Below are 26,596 nucleotides of genomic sequence, written 5' to 3'. Positions count from 1 at the left end.
TGTGCTAAAGGAACTGATCTATACAAGAAAATTCTCTAAAATAATGAAGTAGAGATTAGGACAAAGATTCTATAAAGAATATTTGCTTGAAAATTATTACCTGCCTGAACTTAAGCCTCCGGTTAGAATGTAATTTTAAATCAAAACTCCTATTTCTAGTTGAAGGTCTGGTCAATATGTTAAGTTATAACAAAGACTTATTTTTTCCCAAGGTAAAATGTTTGGGACAGATCTACAGATCACGTAAGTACAACACTAAAAAGGTGCGTATACCCCCCCCCCCCAAAAGGTGCATATTTCAGTAAAAGGAAATTGATCGTTATTTCTCTGATTCCAGCTTTTTCGAATTTTAAACTGGTGCGACAAAGCATAGTTTTCTTCTCGTGTTATTTAAAAAAAAATTTGATCTGCAAATGGAAATTTTTTTACAGTTTCGTCTAGATTCTTTATACTTGGAGGGTTAATGAAACAAATATTTTCGTGATATTTTCCTTTATAAAGGATGCTTCTATTTTTTTTTTTTTTAATTGTAGGTATATACTGCAACAACAATAATACATAGTTGCATAGTCAGGGGTCTGTTTAGAAGAAATTTGGGTCCGTTAACGGACCCTTCACAAAATATCTTTTCATAAAAACGGACCCTTCACAAACTATTTTAACTTAAAAACGGACCCTTCACAAAATATTTTAACTTAAAAACGGACCCTTCACTAAATGATTTTTCTTTTAATCGGATCCTTCACAAATTTGTTTATCTTCATTATTATTTTGTTAATCGAATAAACCCTTTCCAGGGCAGAAAACAAGAAAGATGGATGTAAACGAATTAAGTTTTGTCTTCGGCAGACGATTCTTCCATTATTCGTCCGAAATTAATATTCTGCGTTCAGCAATGTAGGCTAAATACCAAATATTTGTATGTTGCATCTCTAATTTAGAAGCAGCAATTATTGTTTATTTTTTAAAATTTAAATTTTTTAATTATAATTTTACAGTGTTGAGCATAATCTTGTATGTCTTTACAATTTAAAAACTCCGTGAAAAAAAATTTTTTTTGCAATAACGGACCCTATTTGCACAAATTCATAAAAGCGGACCCTGGTTAAAAGAATGTGAGTAATTTTTTCACAATTTCACGAAAAACGGACCTTTCACAAAATGTCTGGACAGACCCCTGATAGTATATCATGGCAAGATAAAAAGTTATTAAACAAGTTATAAATAACATTTAACTCTTCTCTCGTAAAATCCTGTGTAACAGTGCAAATTTAACTATTAACTAATTTTTAAATCCCCCCCCCCCCGTTTTTCTCTTACGTCTTACAGTCAATGTTTTATCTCCCCTCCTTTTTGTAATCAATATTTTATTGCAAAAACAATGACAAGAAAAAAAAATTTTCCTCGTAAAATGTAATAATATATTTTTTTTTTACATTAAAAAGTTTTTTAAATTTTTCTATTGAAATAAACATATAACTCACTAGTTTCGTTTCATTTCAAAGTTTTTTTCTTGCTGTGCATCGTATTGCTTTACAAAATTGTGGAATATTTGTCATTTCCACTTAAGTTCGATGCCAAAGCAAAGAAGGAAATCAGTAATAATAGTCTACCATTTTATTAATTTCCTCTTCCCTTTTATTTGTTAAAAACAATGAAACCTCAAACTGGCTTCTATAGAATAAAAATCTCTTCCTAAAAAAGGTGCCGAATCATGCATTATTTATTTTTATTAATGAGATATCCCATGGCGCTATTAAAGCTCCAAAAGCAGAGAAGTTACGCAGCTTGTGTTCAAGTAAAGTCATAAAAAAAAAAAAAAAAAACAGGCGCAGTCTTTCTCCTCTTTTAATATTTAAAAGTCTCAAACCTTTGCTATTTGCTGTGAGGCTTTGCGCACGATGATTTTATCACCTAATGCCACATCATGCTACATTATGCATGGCAGGCAAAGGAAGTCTACGATCAATAGGTACTGCTTATTACAAGACCTAGAGATGTGTTTCACGGATGTTGCCGATTAAATTTTTTAGCAGTTCTTGGGGCATTAAAAGAGCGTCTTTTCCACGTTTTGCACCATTGAGATGGTTGGCAGTATTTTTATTTCATAACTGTTTCTGGAGATGAGCGCGTTCTTTGAGGCGTGAAGTCTTTTTGGTGGCTTGGTGCGGAAGATATTTAGTTTTTTTGTGCAATTGATATGGAGATTATGTTTGGAATATTTATATGCAGGTCTGCTTGTGTAGTAAGTCAAATAAAATCACGAATCCTTGATAAAAATTGAGATAGATTTTTCTGTATTAAATAATATCTGTATTTTTTTTATAACCTGTGTTGAACGAGGCCGGGATAGCATGGTCGGTAAGGCACTGGGCCTTGTCCGAGAGTTCATGGATTCGAACCCAGCCTGCCAAAAACTCTCCGTGTAGTAAAGTGACTGATGCACGTTAAATCTGTTGAGTCGCAAAAGTCCTCCATGTTCCCATAACAAATCAATACCTCTGGGGGTACTGGATTGGAGATCGATCGTTTTCTGATTCAGGTCGAAATTACGATCTGTGGATGTATGAACGGGTCCTCCCTATAAACGGATGCGACGTATGGCAGAAGTTGAATTCTTGGCCATAGATGGCGCCACTGGAAAACAAGAACAATCGCACCCTCTGCCTAAACAGGCACACAACAACAACCGGCGTTGAACAGCGAACCCAATTCTGAGTTTCAGTGTTCAACCCTCAATTCAATTTTCAGTGTTCAACCCTTTATCCTTGCAATTTGAACCCAACACGAAAGCCAAGGAAACTCCCGTATCTAGCATTAAGACAAACTAGCCTTGCGTGGAGTTTTTGATGGAAAAAACCCGCATTTGCATTACGTGGAGAGAAAAACCGCATTACCTCTCACGGCCAGTCCGACCGCAAGGAGACTTCAACTTATGATCTGTCTACAACTGAGAATGTTTTTATGTCAACACTGTGGTCGGTGCGAGTCGGGAGTAGAATTCGTATCAACCAGCCGCCGCTGAGATTCGAACCCTGGGACCTCATTAGAAGGTGAATGCTCTATCTCCTGAGCCACAATGATTAATTGTCTTTATTAATTATTATTAGCAAAGTTATTATTAGAGAAATTTCGTGATATAGAGTTTTTGACTTTTCTATTATTGATGTTAAAATCTATTTTTTTCTCGCCCGAAAGAAACATCAATTTCAAGCATTTCTGTGTTTTATACTAAGGTATAAAACATACATTTCCCCCTTTTCAATCGGTTTTAATTATTTAACATTTAAAGATCACATTTTGCAATTTGCTGCAAGGCTTTGCGCACTATAAATTGTTGTAGTAGTATATTACTCCTCTGAGCATATTTAGTTAACAGAATTAAGTATCAGTCGAGTGTTGGCAACAGGTATATTTTCTTTCACCGATAACGTTAGTGACGTCATTTTGTGTGCGTGTCCTTACTGAATTTGTATAAAAGGCATGTATTGTTAAAAGTAGTGACTTCACTTTGTCGCTATATCCCGGTGATGTACGTTACCCTTATATGTTTATGCTGTGTGATAAGTAATTATTTTATCTGTTTGCTGTATCGAGATGGTACTATATTTTATGAAAATATTTAAATTTACTGTTCGTGCTCTGCCAACACAATTCTATCACTTAATATCAGTCACATCGTGCAACATTATGCAAGGTGGGCAAAGGAAATCCACGATCTATAGAAACTGCTCATTACAAGACCTAGAGAGGTATTTTACTATGTTGCCTGTAAATTATTTGCAGTTTTCTGGCATTAGAAGAGCATCTTAGGCCAAAGAGATCGGGAGCAGTATTTGACGACTAGTAGATAATGGGAAGTTCATAGCTGTTTCTGAGGATGTAAAAAAATCCCGAAATGTTTCTGAATATATGAGACAGCTACCGTAAGCGAATTGCCAGAAGAAATTTGGGTCCGTTAACGGACCCTTCACAAAATATCTTTTCATAAAAACGGACCCTTCACAAATTTGTTTATCTTCTTTATTGTTTTGTTAATCAAATAAACCCTTAAGTTTAAATTTCAAATGTAGTATTCTAAGAAATATTTCTACTTTTACGAACATCGTGTGCACATTATTATTGATATTAAATGAAAAAAAATTTTGTAAATAAGTAATTGATCAATTTATTCATAAAATTAATTGATAGAATATTAGGCTGTTGATTTTGCAATTTTTCGCATACCCCAGAACTTTTAAGTTCTTTTACTTGTCAGATGCATGTTAAAAATACGTTTTTAATTTATTATTATATTTTTAATTATGTGTAGAGATGACTTTGTTAACTGAGATACAGCGTTTAAATAGCGTAAATACTTTCTGTGGTATAAATAAATAAAATCGTTTATCAAATTTTAAGTATTATTAGCTGCTGAAACAAAATACTCCGCTATTTTTTTATGCACTATTTATAATTTTTTTTTGCCCTCAAAGTAAAAATATATATGAAATATATTTATGAAGCTTTTATGGATGTCTAAAAAGTATTCACTCAGCTGGAGAAAAATATCAATCAATCTATACAATTAATCAAAATTGTAACTATGTTTCATATTTCGAAACAGGGTTTGTGATTTTTTTTGATTTTTTTTTTTTAAAATCAAAGAGTCATATTTTTTAAATTTAAATCGGATTTTTTTGATTTAAATCAGATTTTTTTTTGATTTTTATACAAATACACTGTAAGAACTTTGATTTAGAATTAAAAAAACTTTATAAATGTGTAATCAAAATTAAATTAATATTAAAACAATATTTTAACAATATTTTAGAAGATCTAGCTACCTAAAACAATTTTTCATTATAATACATAGCTTTAAATGCTTAGTAACCATTTTGAAATAAATGCATGATTGAAATTTAAAGACTAGATGAAATAGAGAATTTAATGAATACTTTAACTATTAAAACAAAGTTTCAATTAGCAAACCATAATTTTAATTTGAAATTGTGATTTCTTTTTCTTTCACTTGATTTTTAAAAAGATAAAATAAATGGAACAGATTGTGTTTATAAATGTAGTCATTCATCAAAAAATAAATAAATATTTAATCTAAAAATTTTTTTTAAAAATCTACGTACCTATTGGAATTTTTTTTCACAAAATTTCTTTATAAAGAAATCAGTAATGAAATAGAAAGTCTGACAAAGATACTGTAAACATGCGCCCTGTTACCAGTTAATATCCCTACTGCTTTAAATAGACTTTGAAAGAATTTGAAGAGGAAGAATGACACTATATCAGGAAAGAAATATCTGAATTTATCAGCATTTTTTTTCCTTCTATTTTTGGCATATTAGGGTAATTTCTTTTTAATGTAACCTCAAGCTGTAGAAATATTCATTTTCCACCAATGAAATATAATGTAGAAAAAATTCATGTTTATTAATTACTTTTTGCAGCTATGCAAGTCTATATTAAGATAGCATTGAATGTTTACTTTAATCTTTTTTTTTTCAATTTCAAGTATCAAAAGATTTTTAAAAATGTAATTTCAAATGTGCTGGAATTTATCACACATTAAGAAAGAAAGTAATTTTGTTAACAAAAATTAATTAATGCAGCTCTTCATTTAAAACTAAGAAAAGAAAATAATAAAAGTATCAATAATTTAAAACACTGTTTTTTTAACTTTTCAAATCAATACCATAAAAAAAATCAGTGGCTTTAAATCAATGATTTTTTAAAAAAAATCATTTGATTTAAATCATGATTTGAATCAACAAACCCTGTTTCGAAATAGTTTTAGCAAACGTATTTCTTTTCATTTTCCGGAGAACTTAATCGTAAGTCAGGACTTATATAGCCTATTATTGATTTAATATGAAAAGCTTTTTTGTTCTTTTTTTTTACCCCTCCCTTATGCCTTTTTGCTTCCGGCCATCTGTATATGGAGGGAGAAATAAGGCAGTTCGATTCTGTGCTCTTTTTGGCTAAGAACTTCAGACAGTTTTCGAATCGTGTAAACAGGATGCAGAATGCTTTTTTTAGTATCTCGCACTAGCAGTAAATATCATTTGAATTTTCTTTGTTCTTTAATTTTATTATTTAAAAGTTAAAAAACTTTTGCTTTATAGAAAGTTAGCTAATAAGTTAATTGCGTTAGCTATTAAGTTAATTATTAATTATGTTTATCAATCAAATTGGTATAATATTCTATTTTGAGTGCTTTAAAAAAATTGTTCAAGTGTGAATAAGGCTCCATAATTTAAAAATATTTTATTAATTTTTTTTAGTAATTTGGTTATTATTGATCGATTTATTATTGATAAATTATTTAAAATAATATTTCTAAGTCGTAAGTAGGTGATTTTTATTGAAATTGTCTTTTTTATTGGGAGGGATTCAATTGTTTTATCGTTGAATGTATAGAGGCGCTAAATCGATAGGTTTTCTATTAGCGTTCGAGAAACCTTATTGGATAATTCCCTTTAACAGACTTGGATAATTTCTTATAACAGACACTATTGGATAATTCCCTGTAAAAGACATTATTGGATAATTCCCTGTAAAAGACATTATTGGATAATTCCCTGTAAAAGACATTATTGGATAATTCCCTGTAAAAGACATTATTGGATAATTCCCTGTAAAAGACACTATTGGGTAATTCCCTGTAAAAGGCACTAATGGATGATTCCCTGTAAAAGGCACTATTGGATGATTCCCTGTAAAAGGCACTATTGGATGATTCCCTGTAAAAGGCACTAATGGATGATTCTCTGTAAAAGGCACTATTGGATGATTCCCTGTAAAAGGCACTATTGGATGATTCCCTGTAAAATACACTATTGGATGATTCCCTGTAAAAGACACTATTGGATGATTCCCTGTAAAAGACACTATTGGATGATTCCCTGTAAAAGACACTATTGGATGATTCCCTGTAAAAGACACTATTGGATGATTCCCTGTAAAAGGCACTATTGGATGATTCCCTGTAAAAGGCACTATTGGATGATTCCCTGTAACAGACACTATTGGATGATTCCCTGTAACAGACACTATTGGATGATTCCCTGTAACAGACACTATTGGATGATTCCCTGTAACAGACACTATTGGATGATTCCCTGTAACAGACACTATTGGATGATTCCCTGTAACAGACACTATGGGATGATTCCCTGTAACAGACGCTATTGGATGATTCCCTGTAACAGACGCTATTGGATGATTCCCTGTAACAGACGCTATTGGATGATTCCCTGTAACAGACGCTATTGGATGATTCCCTGTAACAGACGCTATTGGATGATTCCCTGTAACAGACGCTATTGGATGATTCCCTGTAACAGACGCTATTGGATGATTCCCTGTAACAGACGCTATTGGATGATTCCCTGTAACAGACGCTATTGGATGATTCCCTGTAACAGACGCTATTGGATGATTCCCTGTAACAGACACTATTGGATGATTCCCTGTAACAGACACTATTGGATGATTCCCTGTAACAGACACTATTGGATGATTCCCTGTAACAGACACTATTGGATGATTCCCTGTAACAGACACTATTGGATGATTCCCTGTAACAGACACTATTGGATGATTCCCTGTAACAGACACTATTGGATGATTCCCTGTAACAGACACTATTGGATGATTCCCTGTAACAGACACTATTGGATGATTCCCTGTAACAGACACTATTGGATGATTCCCTGTAACAGACACTATTGGATGATTCCCTGTAACAGACACTATTGGATGATTCCCTGTAACAGACACTATTGGATGATTCCCTGTAACAGACACTATTGGATGATTCCCTGTAACAGACACTATTGGATGATTCCCTGTAACAGACACTATTGGATGATTCCCTGTAACAGACACTATGGGATGATTCCCTGTAACAGACGCTATGGGATGATTCCCTGTAACAGACGCTATGGGATGATTCCCTGTAACAGACGCTATTGGATGATTCCCTGTAACAGACGCTATTGGATGATTCCCTGTAACAGACGCTATTGGATGATTCCCTGTAACAGACGCTATTGGATGATTCCCTGTAACAGACGCTATTGGATGATTCCCTGTAACAGACGCTATTGGATGATTCCCTGTAACAGACGCTATTGGATGATTCCCTGTAACAGACGCTATTGGATGATTCCCTGTAACAGACGCTATTGGATGATTCCCTGTAACAGACGCTATTGGATGATTCCCTGTAACAGACGCTATTGGATGATTCCCTGTAACAGACGCTATTGGATGATTCCCTGTAACAGACGCTATTGGATGATTCCCTGTAACAGACGCTATTGGATGATTCCCTGTAACAGACGCTATTGGATGATTCCCTGTAACAGACGCTATTGGATGATTCCCTGTAACAGACGCTATTGGATGATTCCCTGTAACAGACGCTATTGGATGATTCCCTGTAACAGACGCTATTGGATGATTCCCTGTAACAGACACTTGGATGATTCCCTGTAACAGACACTTGGATGATTCCCTGTAACAGACACTATTGGATGATTCCCTGTAACAGACACTATTGGATGATTCCCTGTAACAGACACTATTGGATGATTCCCTGTAACAGACACTATTGGATGATTCCCTGTAACAGACACTATTGGATGATTCCCTGTAACAGACACTATTGGATGATTCCCTGTAACAGACACTATTGGATGATTCCCTGTAACAGACACTATTGGATGATTCCCTGTAACAGACACTATTGGATGATTCCCTGTAACAGACACTATTGGATGTTTCCCTGTAACAGACACTATTGGATGTTTCCCTGTAACAGACACTATTGGATGTTTCCCTGTAACAGACACTATTGGATGTTTCCCTGTAACAGACACTATTGGATGTTTCCCTGTAACAGACACTATTGGATGATTCCCTGTAACAGACACTATTGGATGATTCCCTGTAACAGACACTATTGGATGATTCCCTGTAACAGACACTATTGGATGATTCCCTGTAACAGACACTATTGGATGATTCCCTGTAACAGACACTATTGGATGATTCCCTGTAACAGACACTATTGGATGATTCCCTGTAACAGACACTATTGGATGATTCCCTGTAACAGACACTATTGGATGATTCCCTGTAACAGACACTATTGGATGATTCCCTGTAACAGACACTATTGGATGATTCCCTGTAACAGACACTATTGGATGATTCCCTGTAACAGACACTATTGGATGATTCCCTGTAACAGACACTATTGGATGATTCCCTGTAACAGACACTATTGGATGATTCCCTGTAACAGACACTATTGGATGATTCCCTGTAACAGACACTATTGGATGATTCCCTGTAACAGACACTATTGGATGATTCCCTGTAACAGACACTATTGGATGATTCCCTGTAACAGACACTATTGGATGATTCCCTGTAACAGACACTATTGGATGATTCCCTGTAACAGACACTATTGGATGATTCCCTGTAACAGACACTATTGGATGATTCCCTGTAACAGACACTATTGGATGATTCCCTGTAACAGACACTATTGGATGATTCCCTGTAACAGACACTATTGGATGATTCCCTGTAACAGACACTATTGGATGATTCCCTGTAACAGACACTATTGGATGATTCTCTGTAACAGACACTATTGGATGATTACCTGTAACAGACACTATCATATCTGTCCCCGTAATAGGCAAGATGTAATTGTTCCCCGTAACGGACACTATCAGATTAGTCCTTGTAGCAGACGCTAACACACCATTCTCTGCAACAAATTATAAGGTAGAATAAGATTATGAATTTTAAAAAAAATAATTGCTAGTTAAATATTTTTGAACTAGTCTGTCTAATGGCTATCGTTTCTTTTCTTATTCATTTTATGGTCTAGAACAGGGGTTTCCAAACTTACATGAGGCCGGGTGCCACAATTAAAAGCACCAGTCAAATTGCGGGCCGCAACTTAGTCAAAATTTTATATAGGACAATTTTATGTTTGAAGGAACATTAAATATTACTGTCAGAATTTAATCAAGTTATTCAAAACAAAAGTATTGAATTACAAATAATAATATTTTCTTGGGTGCAAAACCTGAGAAAATATTTTTTTTGCACCGTTGGTATGTTTAATTTCACAGAAACGAGATTTTTTTTTTTAGCGAAAGAAAAGTATTTTAAGCCCATATAGACTTTTTACGAAAATAGTCCGTAAAAAAATGAAAACTAATATATTTTAGTTCGCGGGCCACAAAAAAAAAGGCTTCGCGGGCCGCCAGTTGATAACCACTGGTCTAGAATATAGACAGCAAGTCGGATGCAGTTAAGTTGAAATCGCTCGTAGTTTCTTGCTTGTTATGCAATTGTGGACCGCATGATATTTGATAGGAGGGGGAAAAATTGAAGAAAAGTAGAACTATTTTCTTTCCCGCTCTCCATTCATGAAGTTTTCAGTCAAGCATATAAACCGCCGGTCACGTGACGTGAGTCACGACGATTTCCCCTCTTCATTGAACAGAGAGCTCTTCGACTCGTGATCTCTGAAACTGGATGGAGGGTGGATGACAATGCAGTGCACCCTCCCCCGCAAGTGGATGGATATTCGAACAGTTCCGTTTTGGTTCTGTGATGGGATTTTATTCTCTTAGTTTTCTCATTATTTTGAGATTGGGAGTGTTTTTTCGCGCGTTTGTGATTAGTAGTTTCATGGGAATTGTTGATTCGCATCTGTTTTAAAAAATCGAAAAATATAGAGAGGATCGTTCGATCGGTGTTGAGTATAGTGTTGAACTTATTATTATTATTTTTTTTAATTATCGGAACTTCCTGGCTTTTGAAGTAGTCTAGACGAAGTCAAATTTTGATTTCAAGGTCAACATTTGATTGTTAAATAATTGTTACCATACGAACTATGACATTATTTTTCGTTATAATTTTATCGTATTTTTATTTCTTTTACTTATTAAATGTATATCTTTATCTTCCGTTTGTAGGGTGATTTCAAACATTCTCAGCATTTCATTCATTTTTAGGAAAATTAAAAAAAAAATCAGTTAGCAGGGGTCTGTTTAGAAAAAATTTGGGTCCGTTAACGGACCCTGACAAAATATCTTTTCATAAAAACGGACCCTTCACACAATATTTTAACTTAAAAACGGACCCTTCACAAAATAATTTATCTTTTAATCGGACCCTTCACAAATTTGTTTATATTCATTGTTTTGTTAATCAATAAACCCTTCCCAGGAAGGGGGGGGGGGAGAAAGACAGATGTAAACGAACTAAATTTTGTCTTCGGCAGACGCTTCTTCCTTTAGTCGTCCGAAATGAATATTCTGCGTTTAGCAGTATAGGCTAAATACCAAACAGGGGTCTGTCCAGACATTTTGTGAAAGGTCCGTTTTTCGTGAAATTGTGAAAAAATTATTCACATTTTTTCAACCTGGGTCCGCTTTTATGAATTTGTGCAAATAGGGTCCGTTATTGCAAAAAAAAAAAAAAACTTTTTCAAGGAGTTTTTAAATTGTAAAGACCAGGGTTGGCAAGATTTTGCCGCAGGTGGAAAAAACCATGGTAAATACCGGTAAAAACCGTCCTGGCAAAAACAGGTTTTTGCCAAGCAAATTGGCAAAAACCTATATTTTCCAAGATGAGAGGACAAAAACAAATTTTTGATACAAAATTATTCCTAAAATTGAAATATATACTATGAATATAAATAATTATAAAACAATTAGCAAAATTATTATTCCATTATTAAATCATAATGTAATAATATATCATTTTAGTAGTTTTTAAAACATTATTGATTGGAAAATTTGTGATTATTCTCTTTTTTCCAGTGAAATGAACTTATTTTAAATTAATATAACTATAATTTAAAGCATAAAATATCTATCAACATGTGTAGTTAATTATTGTACAAATAATAATTTTTTATAATAAATAATAATATTATACAAACAATATTTATTTATTTGTAAAAAAAACATTTATTTGAGGATTCTAAAATGAAAAGAGGTCAAAAACTTTCAATCTTTTAAAAATTATTACCCTTATATTAATTATTAATATGTTAAAAATAATTTTTTTCATGTAATGTATCAAAATTATTATTCCTTGTTAATGATTTAAATTTGTTTCAAGTATTTTGTAATAATATTTAATCAGCAATTTAGATAATTTGGTTTTTGCCGGTTTTTGCCAGTTTTTGCCGGTTTTTACCAGGTTTTTGCCACTGTCCTGGCAAAAAACCCTTTTTGCGGACAAAAACTCCAACCCTGGTAAAGACATACAAGATGATGCTCAACACTGTAAAATTATAATTAAAAAAATTAAATTTTAAAAAATAAACAATAATTGCTGCTTCTAAATTAGAGATGCAACATACAAATATTTGGTATTTAGCCTATACTGCAGAACGCAGAATATTAATTTCGGACAAATAATGGAAGAATCGTCTGCCGAAGACAAAACTTAATTCGTTTACATCCATCTTTCTTGTTTTCTGTCCTGGAACGGGTTTATTCGATTAACAAAATAATAATGAAGATTAACGAATTTGTGAAGGGACCGATTAAAAGAAAAATCATTTTGTGAAGGGTCCGTTTTTAAGTTAAAATATTTTGTGAAGGGTCCGTTTTTATGGAAAGATATTTTGTGAAGGGTTCCGTTAACGGACCCAAATTTCTTCTAAACAGACCCCTGCCAAATATTTGAAAGTTGTATCGCTAATTTAGTAGCTGCAATTGCTGTTTATTTTTTAAAATTTAATTTTTTTAATTATAATTTTACAGTGTTGAGCATAATCTTGTATGTCTTTACAATTTAAAAACTCATTGAAAATTTTTTTGTTGTTGCTGTAGCGGACCCTATTTGCACAAATTCACAAAAGCGGACCCTGGTTGAAAGAATGTGGCTTAACGTTTATTTTATATTCACAAATTACGAGTAATTTTTTCACAATTTTACAAAAACGGACCCTTCACAAAATGTCTGGACAGACCCCTGGATAAATATAAACCAGACAGAAGTAAATAGTTTCCATTCTAGTGCTGCAGCATGTAAAGATGCGACATATTGTTAAATATCGATATTATTTGACAATGCATTGTGTTATTAAAATTTTGTTCTATTCGGTTGCTGGGATCAATGTTCTTTTTGGCGAAAAGCAGTCGTTTACGCATGGTCCTTATAACCGATAAGTACTAAATTTTCTAGAGGTTATTAAACGTATATTTTATTACGTAATTTATTCCCTTGTAAAATATTTTATATTTGTGCGCTTTAAATATCTAGCAACCCCCCCTCCCCCCCGGAAAAAAACCAGACCATAATATAAATAATGAAAAGAAAAGATTATTATTAAATTAATGAATTTAGTAGAAGAATTTAGTTTTAATCACATTTAAAATGTAGGGAAACATTAGAAAGTTCTAAAGTGAACAAAAACCTGTTTAAAAATGCTTAGTGGAATAATTTTTTTCTATGTTTAAGAATTGATCATTACATGTTCTCAAACCAGAAAATTGTCAATTCCCATCCCAAAACTCGTTTAGCATGTTCTTGTACTATGTTCTCCAATAACAATATTTTCCCTCAGAAATCATATTTCATCCACTCTTTTTTATTTGTTTTAACATTCTAACAATTATTTTTATTTGGAATGTTCTTCAATAACAATATTTTTTTTACAAAAACCATTTTTCACCCATAGAGCACTCTTTCTCACTCGTGTATTAGCATTTTAACAATTATCTTTATGTTAGAATGTACTTTCACCATGTTCTCCAGCATCAATATATCCTACAGAAACCATATATCGTCATAGAATACTAGAATTCCATACAATACTAGAATATTCATTCTCATTTGAGCCGATTATTCAGATCAATCGGAACCGAACCTGATCCGGAATAACAAAAAATTCGGGTAATTGGACAATTTTAATAAACGGTTATGAAAATGTTTTAAAGAAATTTCCCTTCACAATTTTTCCAGGTTTAGGATTGGCAATTGTACAAATGCCTCTTATAGTACATTAAAAATGGCGTATTTAAAAGTCGTAATTTGAATTTTTTATTTATTTATTAGAAACTACTATTTGCCACCCACATTGAAACTGGGCGTAAAGAACAAAAGGTTCTTTACGTCCGGTGCCGAGTCAGAAACTAGGAACAAAGGAAATTTTTTCACCCCTTTCATATATTGCCCCGTCAAAGGAATAAAAAAAAAATGTTTTGCGATTTTTTTTGGGGGGGGGGGGGAAGAAGGTAGGAAAAATAGTCTTTGAACGATACGGATGATTAGACAATCCTGTAAATCGGCGTCCTACTGTATTAAGATTCTAATAATTTATAAAATTTCTTTCTTAAACTTATAAGTAAAGACCAATGGCTGTTTAGATATAAAAGCATGTGGTTTTCGATATACGTCATGTTATGTAGGGAACTTTTCTAGTTCTAAGTGGAATCATTTGATTGGTTGATCATCTAATTTTGTTTAATTCTAAAAATAAATTCAATATCAAAACAACGTGCATTGATAGAGCTCGATTGTCATTATTTACCGTTCATGTCTGGTTAAATTTGAAACGTAATATCCTTCAATGATCTGAAATTATATATACCTAAAAAGAAACCGGTATTTTCCTTAATACGTGTTCTGAATAGCATATATTTCAGTGCATGCCTGTTGCCACTACCAGAAAACTAAAACACGAAAACTTCACGCATATTCTTTTAGAAATGTAATGGATTTCGAATTCATGCGGGAGCGATTACCAGTGGAGCGCACAGAAGTTGATAGGAAGGTGGTATGCAGATAAGAATACCTATTTTCTTACGCTGCTCTGCAACCCTCTGATAAAATGCACAGCATGTTTTTTTTATCTTTGAAAAGTTCATAGTTGTAATTCAAAACAGCTTTGTTTTGAAAATCGTTTGCGCTTCGCTCTTATTTTGTTTCCGAAATCGTTTGCCTTTCTCGAAATAGTCTTAATTAAAAGTAATTAATATTTCGATTGTATTCGAGAATTTTCGACCCATTTAATGCAAAAAAATTTTTTGAGAGGGTTGTTTATAGTGCTGGAGTTTTTTATTATTTTTTTTTTTTTAATCTTTTGGATCGTGGAATTTATGAGCATTATTATAATTTAAAAAAGCTGAAATAGTCCTTATTTAAACGTTTTTCTTATGTGAAGAATGCAAAAGTGAAATTTGCTGGCTGAGCAGGTCTTATTTTCCTCATGGAATTAACATTCAGCTAAAGAAATTTTTTGTTTTTCTTTGGTGCACTATGGTGCACTTTTTCTTTGGTTCAGTCTGGTGCACTTTTTTTAAAAAATTTAATTTTGTTTTGTTTCCTCTTTCTTTTGTTTTTACGTCCAACACAGCTTCTAGCATCTCGGATAGTGTTTATCCCTTATATTGAGTTTCGACCAATCCCTAATTTATTAAAGTCATTAACTGATTTTAATTTGTTTATTTTTAATTGTTTACTAATTTAAATGAATTGATTGAAATCATTTACTGATTCCAATCAGTTGATCCGAATCAAATTATTCGGATCTAATCATCCGAATCAGTTTCAAGACAAATCGTATCAATACCAAATATAATTCTTGCATCTACTGCAGTCTTCGATAATATTTGGATTCGTAAAACGTGAAGGCAATGTTATGGACACCTAAATCATCAAATTTTTAACCATTCTTTAAACAATATTTAAATCAATCGTTTACGTGAATAGAGTTAAATGAACTGACAAAAACATTAATTATACAAGAAATTAACCTTTGTCATCTATCGAAGACTAGTTTTTAAAAACATTTATCCTTTTGTTTTCTTGTTCTATTTTCTCCTTTTGTTTTTCTCAGGACATAGCTTTCATCGTTTAATGTCCTGTTTTTGCTTTACCTGGAATTTAGATAAATATTACCGCATCCAACTGTTAATTCCGTGCGAAACTTTATATTCAATTCAACCCACGAATCTTTTTCTCATACATCTGTAATTATATTTCTCATACATCTCATATGATAAAATTGAAAAAAAAATTGCTATGGTTTCACATTATTATCCTTTAAAACTGCCTTCACGTATTGCTAACCGTAATTTATAAATATTTTTAAATCTTTGCGAACAAAAAAAAATAAAAATAAAAAATGAACAGAAAAAACCTCACTACACATGTTTCAAAAGTGTTAACTGGCTGGAAAAAGAAATCAAATTAATAAATGGACATTTATTAATTTTTAAAATAATTTTCTAAAACCATTTGGAAATATGTCATTAATTTTAAAAATATGCTTTTTTTAAATTTATTTCATACATTACAAATATACAAATGCCTTACAAATAAAAATATGTCTGAAATTCTTTTTAATCACTGTATTAGCAGGGGTCTGTCCAGACATTTTGTGAAAGGTCCGTTTTTCGTGAAATTGTGAAAATATTACTGACATTCTTTCAACCAGGGTCCGCTTTTATGAGTTTGTGCAAATAGGGTCCGTTATTGCAAAAAAAATTTTTTCACGGAGTTTTTAAATTGTAAAGACATAGAAGATTATGCTCAACACTGTAAAATTATAATTAAAAAAATTAAATTTTAAAAAATAAACAACAATTGCTGTTTCTAAATTAGAGATGCAACATACAAATATTTGGTATTTAGCCTATACTGCTGAATGCAGAATATTCATTTCGGACGAATAATGGAAGAATCGTCTGCCGAAGACAAAACTTAATTCGTTTACATCCATATTTCTTGTTTTCTGCCCTGAAAAGGGTTTATTCGATTAACAAAATAATAATGCAGATAAACAAATTTGTGAAGGGTCCGATTAAAAGAAAAATCATTTTGTGAAGGGTCCGTTTTTAAGTTAAAATATTTTGTGAAGGGTCCGTTTTTATGAAAAGATATTTTGTGAAGGGTCCGTTAACGGACCCAAATTTCTTCTAAACAGACCCCTGATTACCAATGTGTTATTTTATCTTTAAGCGAATAACTTCCAAAAGACTATATGAAAAAGCTTTTTATAAGGTTTTCGCAAATGGAAATGAGCAACATCTGAAATTACTTTAATTACAAATTTTAGCTCAGCAATTGCCCTGTGCTCCTTTTTCCTTTCGTATATCCATCATTAGCTTAAGTACCTAAAAATTTTCCCCTAAAATAAAATCCTGGCCTTTAACTGGAAGCTTTAGTTTTTTAATATTGTTCTCTGTTTACCATTCTATTCTGTACAGAGATTTATTAATTGCTATTTTAATTTTTGAAAGTTGAATTCATTTGTCAGATTTGTTTATCGTCGAGGTTTTTCAGTTGTGTAGAATCATATAGTTTGTCTAAAGTAAGAACTCCCCTAGCCATTCATCTGGACCCATGGCGGTGACTATGGTAACGAGGTATAACTATTTCAAGTAGGGGTGTGGGATCATTATTTAGGACAGGTTTTGACTCTGGAATCTTTTTCTTCAGTTTACCGTGTTAGTACCCTAGAGTGAAGAGAAGCTACCCTCTCTAAAATGTGCTATTCTTGTTTCCATAGCAGCAGACGACCTCAGACTTTGTTGCAAGGGGAGTTCTTACAGTAGACAAACTATATGCAACTTGGATTAGGCTCTGTACTTGAAGCTTTTACTGTACATAAAATCTCACATTTTACAATTATTTCAATGAAAAATTAAATTCAATGAAATTAAAGTCATTTTCCCCGTTTTCTGTAAGAACATAAAAAATGGTCAGAACAAGATGCCAGGGGCACTCTTCTTGTAACTTTGGCTAAAACTGGCTCTTAATATAATACATTTTTTAATGTAATCGTATTTCTTTTAAAAAAATTTATCAAAAATGTTTAATTTTTAAAACATGTTTTCAAGTAAGTAATTAGTATAAAACTAAGAACATTGATTTTAATTTTCATCTTATGATATTTATGCAAAACTGAGATGGCTTAATTTTTTTTCTTTCCAACAATGTATATATGTTTTTTTATATTAATGCAGAATAAATTAGAAAATATTTTCTTTTCTAAATTTGCTGAAAAGTAATTTTACTCGCAGACATCTTGTTTTATTCAGATCTTCATGTGCAAACATATTCAAATGTTACTAAAAATATATTTTGTTTAAATTTATCAGATAAAACCTCTTCAATTTTGAAAAAAAAAAAGGAGTAAAAAGTAACTGGAGTGCTTTTCATCATGATCTCGTAATGCTTTTATTACTTTGCTTCAAATCCTTTTTGAAAAAGAAGTTTTCTTTAGATGTCCCCCTTCACTTTTTGATTCTTTTTATTTACCGTCTGATACTCTTTTAAATCGGCATGTTTTATCGGATTGTTAAAAATCAAATGCATGTTCGTAAAAAAAAAAGTAATTCTGAATCTGAGTGGGGAATATATTTAATATATTGTATTTTATCCAATTTATTTCTTTCTGTTATAAAGTGTGTTGACAATTATTCAGAAATTCTTTGCATTTAATATTTTGTTGTTACTGTCGTTTTGATCATTAGTTTGAAGTATTGTTGAGTTTGAAAATTTGATGCTATGATTCATTTTATTTCTTGAAATTCATTTATACCATCGAAATAATGATGTGTACTTGTGTACAATCATTATCAGCTGGTTCAATTATCAGCCGCTAGTTTATTTTGAATTAACTAATAGCTGAAGGAAAATGTTGAACGTATTGTTGAATTGGCGTTTGTTTGTTTGAATTTGTGAATTCGAGTAATTTTTCAAAATAAATCCATTGGAATAGAATTTGGCCTGTAAGGTGAAAGAAATTATATTTATTCTATGTCGATTTAAGAGACTCATAAGAATATGAATGTATGAAGATGAAAAATACTTAAATTTAAAATTTAGTAATTTAACTGAATAGAACACATTTCATTGAAAATAATAAAACGAAAAAGAATTAAAAAAATTAATTTATCCATTAAATTAATTTTTTTAATAATATTGGGAATAAAATAAGGAATTAACTAATTTTTTTAATTCTTTTTCGTTTTATTATTTTCAATTTCCTTTTATAACGAAAAAGAATTAAAAAAATTAATTAATTCCTTAAATTAATTTTTTTAATAATATTGGGAATAAAATAAGGAATTAACTAATTTTTTTAATTCTTTTTCGTTTTATTATTTTCAATTTCGTTATATAACGAAAAAGAATTAAAAAAATTAATTCCTTAAATTAATTTTTTTAATAATATTGGGAATAAAATAAGGAATTAACAAATTTTTTTAATTCTTTTTCGTTTTATTATTTTCAATGAAATGTGTTCCATTCAGTTAAGTTACTAAATTTTAAATTTAAGGTTTAAGTAATTTTAAAACATGGACTTAGAAAAACTTTTAAAAATACTTACGTTATTAAAAAATTTCTAATTTGGTTTATTAAACAAATTTTATTGCATAAAATCAAATAAATATATTAATTTACTTAATAAATTACGTTCATATAATTCTCTGCAAATTAACTTGAAAGAATTAGAAACCTTATCCTTGATGGGGACTCTTAATAGTGACTATTATTTTTAGCATTTAAGCTCATCAATAAAGCTAATTAATAGGCATTAAAAAACTTGCAGCTTTTTTTTTGTATGGTTAATTGACAAATACCATTTGTTTAATAAGTGCTTAGAATTACTCTCAAAAAATTAACCAAAAAATTTCAATTTGTGTTATGATATCCTAACTAATGTCCCTAAATGGTATAGTTATCAATGACCAATTTGGACCTCCATCAGGCAATGTGAAAAAAAATAATAAGGGGAAGAAAATAATAATCCACTTAGTTTTGTATTAACTAAATCCACTAATATTAGCGTTTATCGTTTCAGATTTTATTTAGAAACCATGTTTATTAAACCTTTCAAAAAATGTTTCAATTATTTGTGCATAGTCATCAATTTGTGACCGGTTAAAAAATATTTTCTTTCTTTCTTATTTTCTCTTTTTTTCCCTCCAGCTTTAACTGCCTTTTTTCCACCGAATTCTTCCTTATAATTAAATTACCATTTTCATTTCAATCGATTACTTACTCTTGCAAGGGAACTAAATGTGATGTAAATAATTTGATAAAAAGCTACTCCTCATTTTCTAAGTATAAAGGAGGTACGGCTAAGGTTTCTTTTCACGCGAAGATTTAATCCAGCATTTAAACGAGATTAAGAACACTTCATCCGTTTTTGCAGTTCCGGCATTGTTTTTTTTTTTTTTTAAATTTATACTTTTTAATAAAGGAAAGCAAAATGGAGTAGTGAATTAAATAAAACTCGCAACTTCATATCCAAGGAGAATGATAAATATTATACAATTTATTTTAAGTGTTCTTTATTATTTAGTTTTCTTTAGAAAAAAATGGCTCTGTCAAAAAATCGTTTGCTACTCTTGTGTTTGTTGTCTATGATGCCACTAGTTGTATATTAATACGGTTTTCGTGTATTTTGTCTGCTGAAAAGCGACAGTATACATAAAACTTATTCTCGTGTAACTTATTTTGAGAAGAACTTTTTTAATATGTTAAGGTAAAATTGAAAAGAGAATTTTTCTATTTCGTGCAACGTAAAAATACCGAGTTAGAAATTATATAATATAATATTTATTTCATTATTTTATTTATTAGTCTGATATTTATTTCATTAAAATGTTTAAAGTTTATTTCGCATCATTCATGCTGGCTTACTTTGACTATGTCGCACTATTATCATGCATGTTATAAATTATATATTTTTACTGCATCAACCTACTTTTGATCAAAATTTCAATGAAATTTGCTTTGGAAATGGTCTCAAATTTGAAAATTCTCTTAATTTTGAAACTATTCTCTTTTTTAAAAATCCTTTTTCTCTCGAATATTATGACAATGATAAATATAGTTTGATAATGTCTTGTTGTCGATGACGATAGTTATTGAATGCGATAATATCGCAATTTTATCTACTATATATATAGAATACGATAAGACAAGTATTAGGTATTTCATGGTAATGCCAACATCAGTTATTTATGTTTTTTTTTCCTTCCAAGAAATTTTGTTAAATTATTAACTGCTGTAAGGACAGATAATGTTGAAAGATTCATAATGTAGCTTTACAATTTGTCCTTCAATTACATTGATTGCTGTGCCAAAATCACGTGATGTGATCATAATTGATAATTGGGTATAATATGAAAAAAGCACAACTACTTTCACCTACTAGGAATAACATTTACCTTTTAGTTTAATTAATAAAATGAGTTTTAAATATGTTTACTAAATTCATAAACTTCGGTAAAACAACAATATAAATTATTTCCAAAGGAACTAGACTAATACAGTTTCAACCTGGCGAGTAGCGACTTATAAACAAGACACTTCGTTTGATGCTTTTACTTGTTGCTAGAAATCAGGTTCGCAGAAAATGCTGTTTACTAGTTAAATTTAGTAGGAATAACACGATCTGTTACGTAGGCTATAGTTTACCCAATTAAATAAGTGAGCGTTGATAATTTTTGTTAAAGTTATAAAAATATTGATTAATGTAAATATATTGATTTGCTAATTATTGTGATATAACGTAAAATAGCGATATTTCTTGGTGATGTATCGTGATATTAAAATACCGTTATTCCCTAGCACTAACGGTGTATTGTTCATCTTATTTTTTGCTGCTAATAATGCTATAAGTTTGCATTTTATATATATGCTATAATTTTTGATTTGTTTTTGATCTAAATTTTGATTGATTTTGATATTTTTAAAGAATTTTTTATTTTATTATATGGTGCGTAGCATTTTTAAAAAGTGCTTAAAGGTGCTTATTTTTCATTTTCGTTTTTTAAAAGCCCTTAAAGGTGCTTTTCCATTAGGTGTTTTTGAAAAGTGCTTAAATTTTCCCTTTTCGGAAATGAGATTTTTTTTTCTTTTACACGTCGATTTTCGCCATGTATTATGGAAAAGCGTGCATTTCACATTGTTCTATTCAACGTTTTCACAATTCATTCAACCACTATCTATTTCGGCTCTCACCAATGCCCATTGTGCAGCTCTAGTGCGATGTAAATGAACTACAACAACTATTTCGGCGTACCGTCGGTCCATAGCGTATGGAAGCGTAAATCATTTTACGCATTTGATGAAATACTTGCGAGTCTGCATGTGCGTCTATTGAGCTGGGTTCGGTGAGATTCTTGCACTCTCATGTGCAACTCTGCTGCATTTTGCAAGATACTCTCCATTTCAGGCTTCATTTTCCACCCTCTGATATCGATCTGAAAAATATCTTGATCATTTTATAATGGCTAATATAATGAAGAATTGCCATAACCTTGTTATTTTATCATGATCATGTAAATTCTTTGAAAATTATTTTGCATTTTGTTAATGGAAAAAGTACTTAAAAACAACTTGAGTGCTTAAAAAGTGCTTTTTTAGTTGAGAGATTTGGCTACGCACCCTAAATGCAAAGCGCAATTTAGGATTTAATAAGAAAATGCATACCATGCATTATCGAAATGATTAAACTATAATTTCGAATTTTTTATTCAGCTGTTGCAAATTAAGAAAACTCGTACTTAAAATTAGTTTGTCTCAAGCAATCTGAAATACTAGTACCCAAAATTCCGCACCGTTGAGATTGGATTATCGAAAAACAAAATCTGTCAAGTGTTATAAGACTCCCAAATTTTTTTTTAACTCTAATATTTATGTACTTATTCAAGATTAAATTTTTTTTTATCAATGAAATTTGAAGTTATGTGATTTTAATCTCATTTATTTAACAAAACGCATTTGAATAAACTCCTGATGTTCTTTCTAAAAGAAAATAAGAATATTGATCGGAGAGATTGACGCAGTTATACGTTTTCAAATACATTTAAAAAGGATTCTGTTCCATGTTATGCTCTCGGGGCTTAAAGTGGAAAAGCTTGTATTTCGGACGAATCTAAAGATTATTTTATTTGCAGGTTATCGAAATTTGATATTCCTATCTTTAAATGGGAAAAGTATTTTTTATTGTAAACTTTCATATTTTTAAAAACTACTTCAATTCTAAGTATTTATGGAAAAGGAATTCTGTGTTTGTCTTTCAACATTTTATTAAAACATAGTTTAGTCATATTGTAGGGGAGAGTGGGGTCAATTGTAACAGGGTACGATTGTAACAGAGCAAACATTTCGAGTATATCGGGATCTAGATTTGGTTCCTAGGTGGCGCACAAGGTGTATTTAATAAATCTACATGTACACCCCTGATGGCAACCCTTTTTATGTACTTTTGAAAGAGTTACATCACAAAAGATATTTTCACGCCCCGAAAGTACTTTTTTTGGTATTAGAATATTATATTGTAACAAAGTAATTTTGTTTAAACAAATAAAAATTAGTAACCGAATATGTAAGTGGACACCTTAATTAACATTTCAGTAAAAAAAAAGATTAGTTTTGCTAATTAACTAGCATTGTTTTTAACAAATGAAGCTGAAATGGCGTCTTGGGGACAATTGTAACAATAAGTAAAGGGACGAATGTAACAGCTGAAAATAAATAATCTTATGTTTACAAACCATTACTTAACTCTTTAAGAACCACCAATAGTTTCCTATATCATTTATATTATGTTGCAAGCGCATTATTTTATTTGTCCCCTTTCACAGCATAAATTAAAATTTTTAACCCCTTAAAGTTAAAAGTTTAACCCTTTAGGTCTCTGCTCATTATTATTTTTACTCCTAAAATATCACTACTATTTTGATCAATAAAAAAATATATCACAACTATGATAATATGTATAATTAACTATGTTTTAGTTGAATTTATGAACTGTTACAATTGACCCCGTAAGTGGGGACAATTGTAACAAGTGCACGACTGTCAAAAATTGTTAATAACTAATATAATAACATTTAAAATCAGGTATTTATTTTTTTTCTAGTAGAGGATAGTCTACTTTACTCGTCTGTCAATTAATACTAATAATATATAGGATTTTTTGTTAGTTAAAAATAGTTAAGTAAAAAATGTTACAATTGACCCCACTCTCCCCTACTCTTAATTAAGTCGTGATACTGTCCTTTGAGGCTATTCATTATAAGGTATTTTACTTCTCCCATGTTAACTCGCGGAAAATTAACTACTTAATTTACGCAGTTTCTTTCTTAAATAAGTAGCTAAATACTATTGAGTTTTTTTGTTTTACTCGTTGAAATATGTTCGATTGAATCTAGTCACCTTATTTTGAGGTTAAGGATTTTAGTATTTTTAATGTTTTCATTACATTAAATGTAATATTTAAGATACTAAGTTAGCTGTAAATATTTAAAAAAAAAAAAAAATTCTAAGTTAATATGTAGTATTTTTAAAAAAATACTTCCTAGCATAAGATTTAAAATTTGGTGACTAGGTTAACATATTTCAATGAATAAAACGAAGCAAAAAGTATTAATTAGTTAATTTGTTGCTTTATAAGAAAATCACGTTCATTTAATTCTTCGTTTCATGAACAAGCGAGGAAGTTAATTCCCTTTTTTTTCTGAAAGTATTTTCATGAGCATAATTCTAAAAAAGTTAGTAGGTATTTAAATCCCCGTCAATTTTTTAAGATTTTTTTTTTAAAGTTTTGGAGCATTTTATTTTCTCTCTCAGTTTCCTGATGGTTTGACATGAGTTTTCGTCCATAAACTCATCAACTTAGACGTCCAAAACAAGACGCGCCTCCTAGGTCAATTTTTTCATCTTGAAACTTGGCACACCAATCGCAAGCAGCTCTTTAAGGTATGGCATCCTCTCCTTACTGTGAGCACAAATGTCAGGAGCAGCTTCTCCGATCTTTGAACCTTGATTTTAAAAAAAAAAAAAAAGTTTGGGAAAGGCTTCTTTTTAACTTGTCATTCCATTTTAATGATCTAACAATTAACATAAATATATTCGACCTAAAAAAACGTAGATTTCTGCCGAACATTACAACTTCTTTCAAATTATCAAAAACATTTAAAAAAAAAAAAAAAAAAAAAAAAAAACGAATTGAATAAATGGCTCTGATATAAGACTATCATCGTGGTTAAAATCATGCTAAATCGAACGCAATAAAGCAGTAATTAAACTTAGGAGTATAAATTTTCTTCTACTTAAATTACTTGTGAAAATCTCAAGATTCCGCTGCTTTCAACAAAAGATTCAAAGGAATGAAGAGGAATCAAAGACAGAGAAGTTGGTTGCTGTGAATTGGCGAAATTCTTCATCGAAACAAGGCGCGAATGACAAAGCTTTTCTAAGTCATATTGTTCCTTGCTCAACGCACGCTTCTTCCAAAATCAGAGGTATGATTTAAACGAGATGAAGTTGAAGCTCTGATGCCGGGAAGGCAAAAGGGAACAAAGTTCGCTAAAAAGATATCGCTTGATGACTTCCTTCTCTGCCTTCAACAATCGAAGATACTTTCTTAAGGAGGTTCGTATCTTAAAAGGAGGCGACATTTAAGTTCTCTGATTTGGATGAAATTTATTAAGATTAGCACCTTTATTCAACTTGGCTTTTATTTATTTTCTATGCAGCTGTTTATGTCTGTGCTAAAATGAAATATTAAAATTTCTTTTTAACTTTTTTGAAGTTTTTGTTTGAACTGTGTAAAAAAAAAAAAAAAAAAAAAAAAATAGAAGCGTGGTGTCTTTTGCGCGGAAGAAGTGAAACTTCGTAATGTGGAAATGAAAATAGGAAGGGGTAGAAATTGATTTTTAGTGAAATCATATTGCTTCTTTAAGACAAACTTTATTAACGATGCTTACAATTCACAATTGATCGCATCTTTTAATTATCATTTTCGAGTGGAGAAATATCCAAATCTATATCATTTACAATGGGATTATGATAACTAAAGTAAGATACGAAATGTTTGAGTTCTATTTTTTAATATTTCTTGCAAAAACTGCATCAATGGTAGTTACCCCTTTGGTTGTTGGATCATTCCTACCATTTATCATTTCCAATCCAAATTTGTCTTTAAGGAAGGCTAATGTTTCAGCTTCAGGTAACGAGAAATTCACATTAAAATCTCCTGCAAGGATCACAGGCCGCTCACAATAATCAATTTCTTCACCAGTAACGTCTGCCAGAGCTTGTGAACCTGCAGTGGATAGTGGCAATAAAGATTTTGCAATAAATAATATAATATCCCTCATGGCTGCATTTCGTGAAATATAAATGGCGATTAGAAAAGAGAAAACCTAACAATCAATTGATATTCACAAGAGACGTATCTTGACATTACCTTAAATCCGTCGCATTGTCCGTGGGATTGTTTTCACTCATTTTTTACAATTGTTACCCACTACGTTTGAAGATAAGAAATACTACCCTATTAAATTATATGTGTATCAAATCAAACTAAAATATTTATAGAAAAACAATACTTTTATGACTTTTATTATTTTCATGCTAGTGAGAACCAAAACAATATGGAAATGAATGAGGGAAAAGTGGATCCTACCACGTGATTTCCCGGCCAATAAAAATGTAGCGTTAAAACGTTTAACGCAACCTTGTTGAAAGTCGCATACGAAGTATCCCTTCAAAAAACTGGGCTTTACAAGGA

General features: G+C 31.1%; 2 protein-coding genes across 2 annotated transcripts in view; one reads left to right on the top strand and one right to left on the bottom strand.

Annotated features, from left to right (window-relative positions):
- The window catches only part of LOC107455364 (uncharacterized), a 264,892-nt gene that overhangs the window by 85,592 nt on the left and 152,704 nt on the right, over positions 1 to 26,596 (top strand). The gene's annotated exons all lie outside the window — the stretch shown is intronic.
- On the bottom strand, positions 6,357 to 11,062 carry LOC147809322 (uncharacterized). Its single transcript, XM_087163808.1, has 3 exons — positions 9,677 to 11,062; positions 6,587 to 7,115; positions 6,357 to 6,506 (listed from the first exon to the last, which is right to left on the bottom strand). Exons 1-3 carry the CDS (start codon positions 9,693 to 9,695, stop codon positions 6,440 to 6,442), a joined length of 615 nt encoding a protein of 204 aa, XP_087019934.1. The 5' UTR covers positions 9,696 to 11,062; the 3' UTR covers positions 6,357 to 6,439.

Source organism: Parasteatoda tepidariorum, chromosome 5 (genome assembly GCF_982258835.1).
Source record: "Parasteatoda tepidariorum strain Cologne lab strain chromosome 5, Ptep-v5.0, whole genome shotgun sequence".
NCBI lineage: Eukaryota > Metazoa > Arthropoda > Arachnida > Araneae > Theridiidae > Parasteatoda > Parasteatoda tepidariorum.
This window is presented reverse-complemented; position numbering and strand designations above follow the sequence as displayed.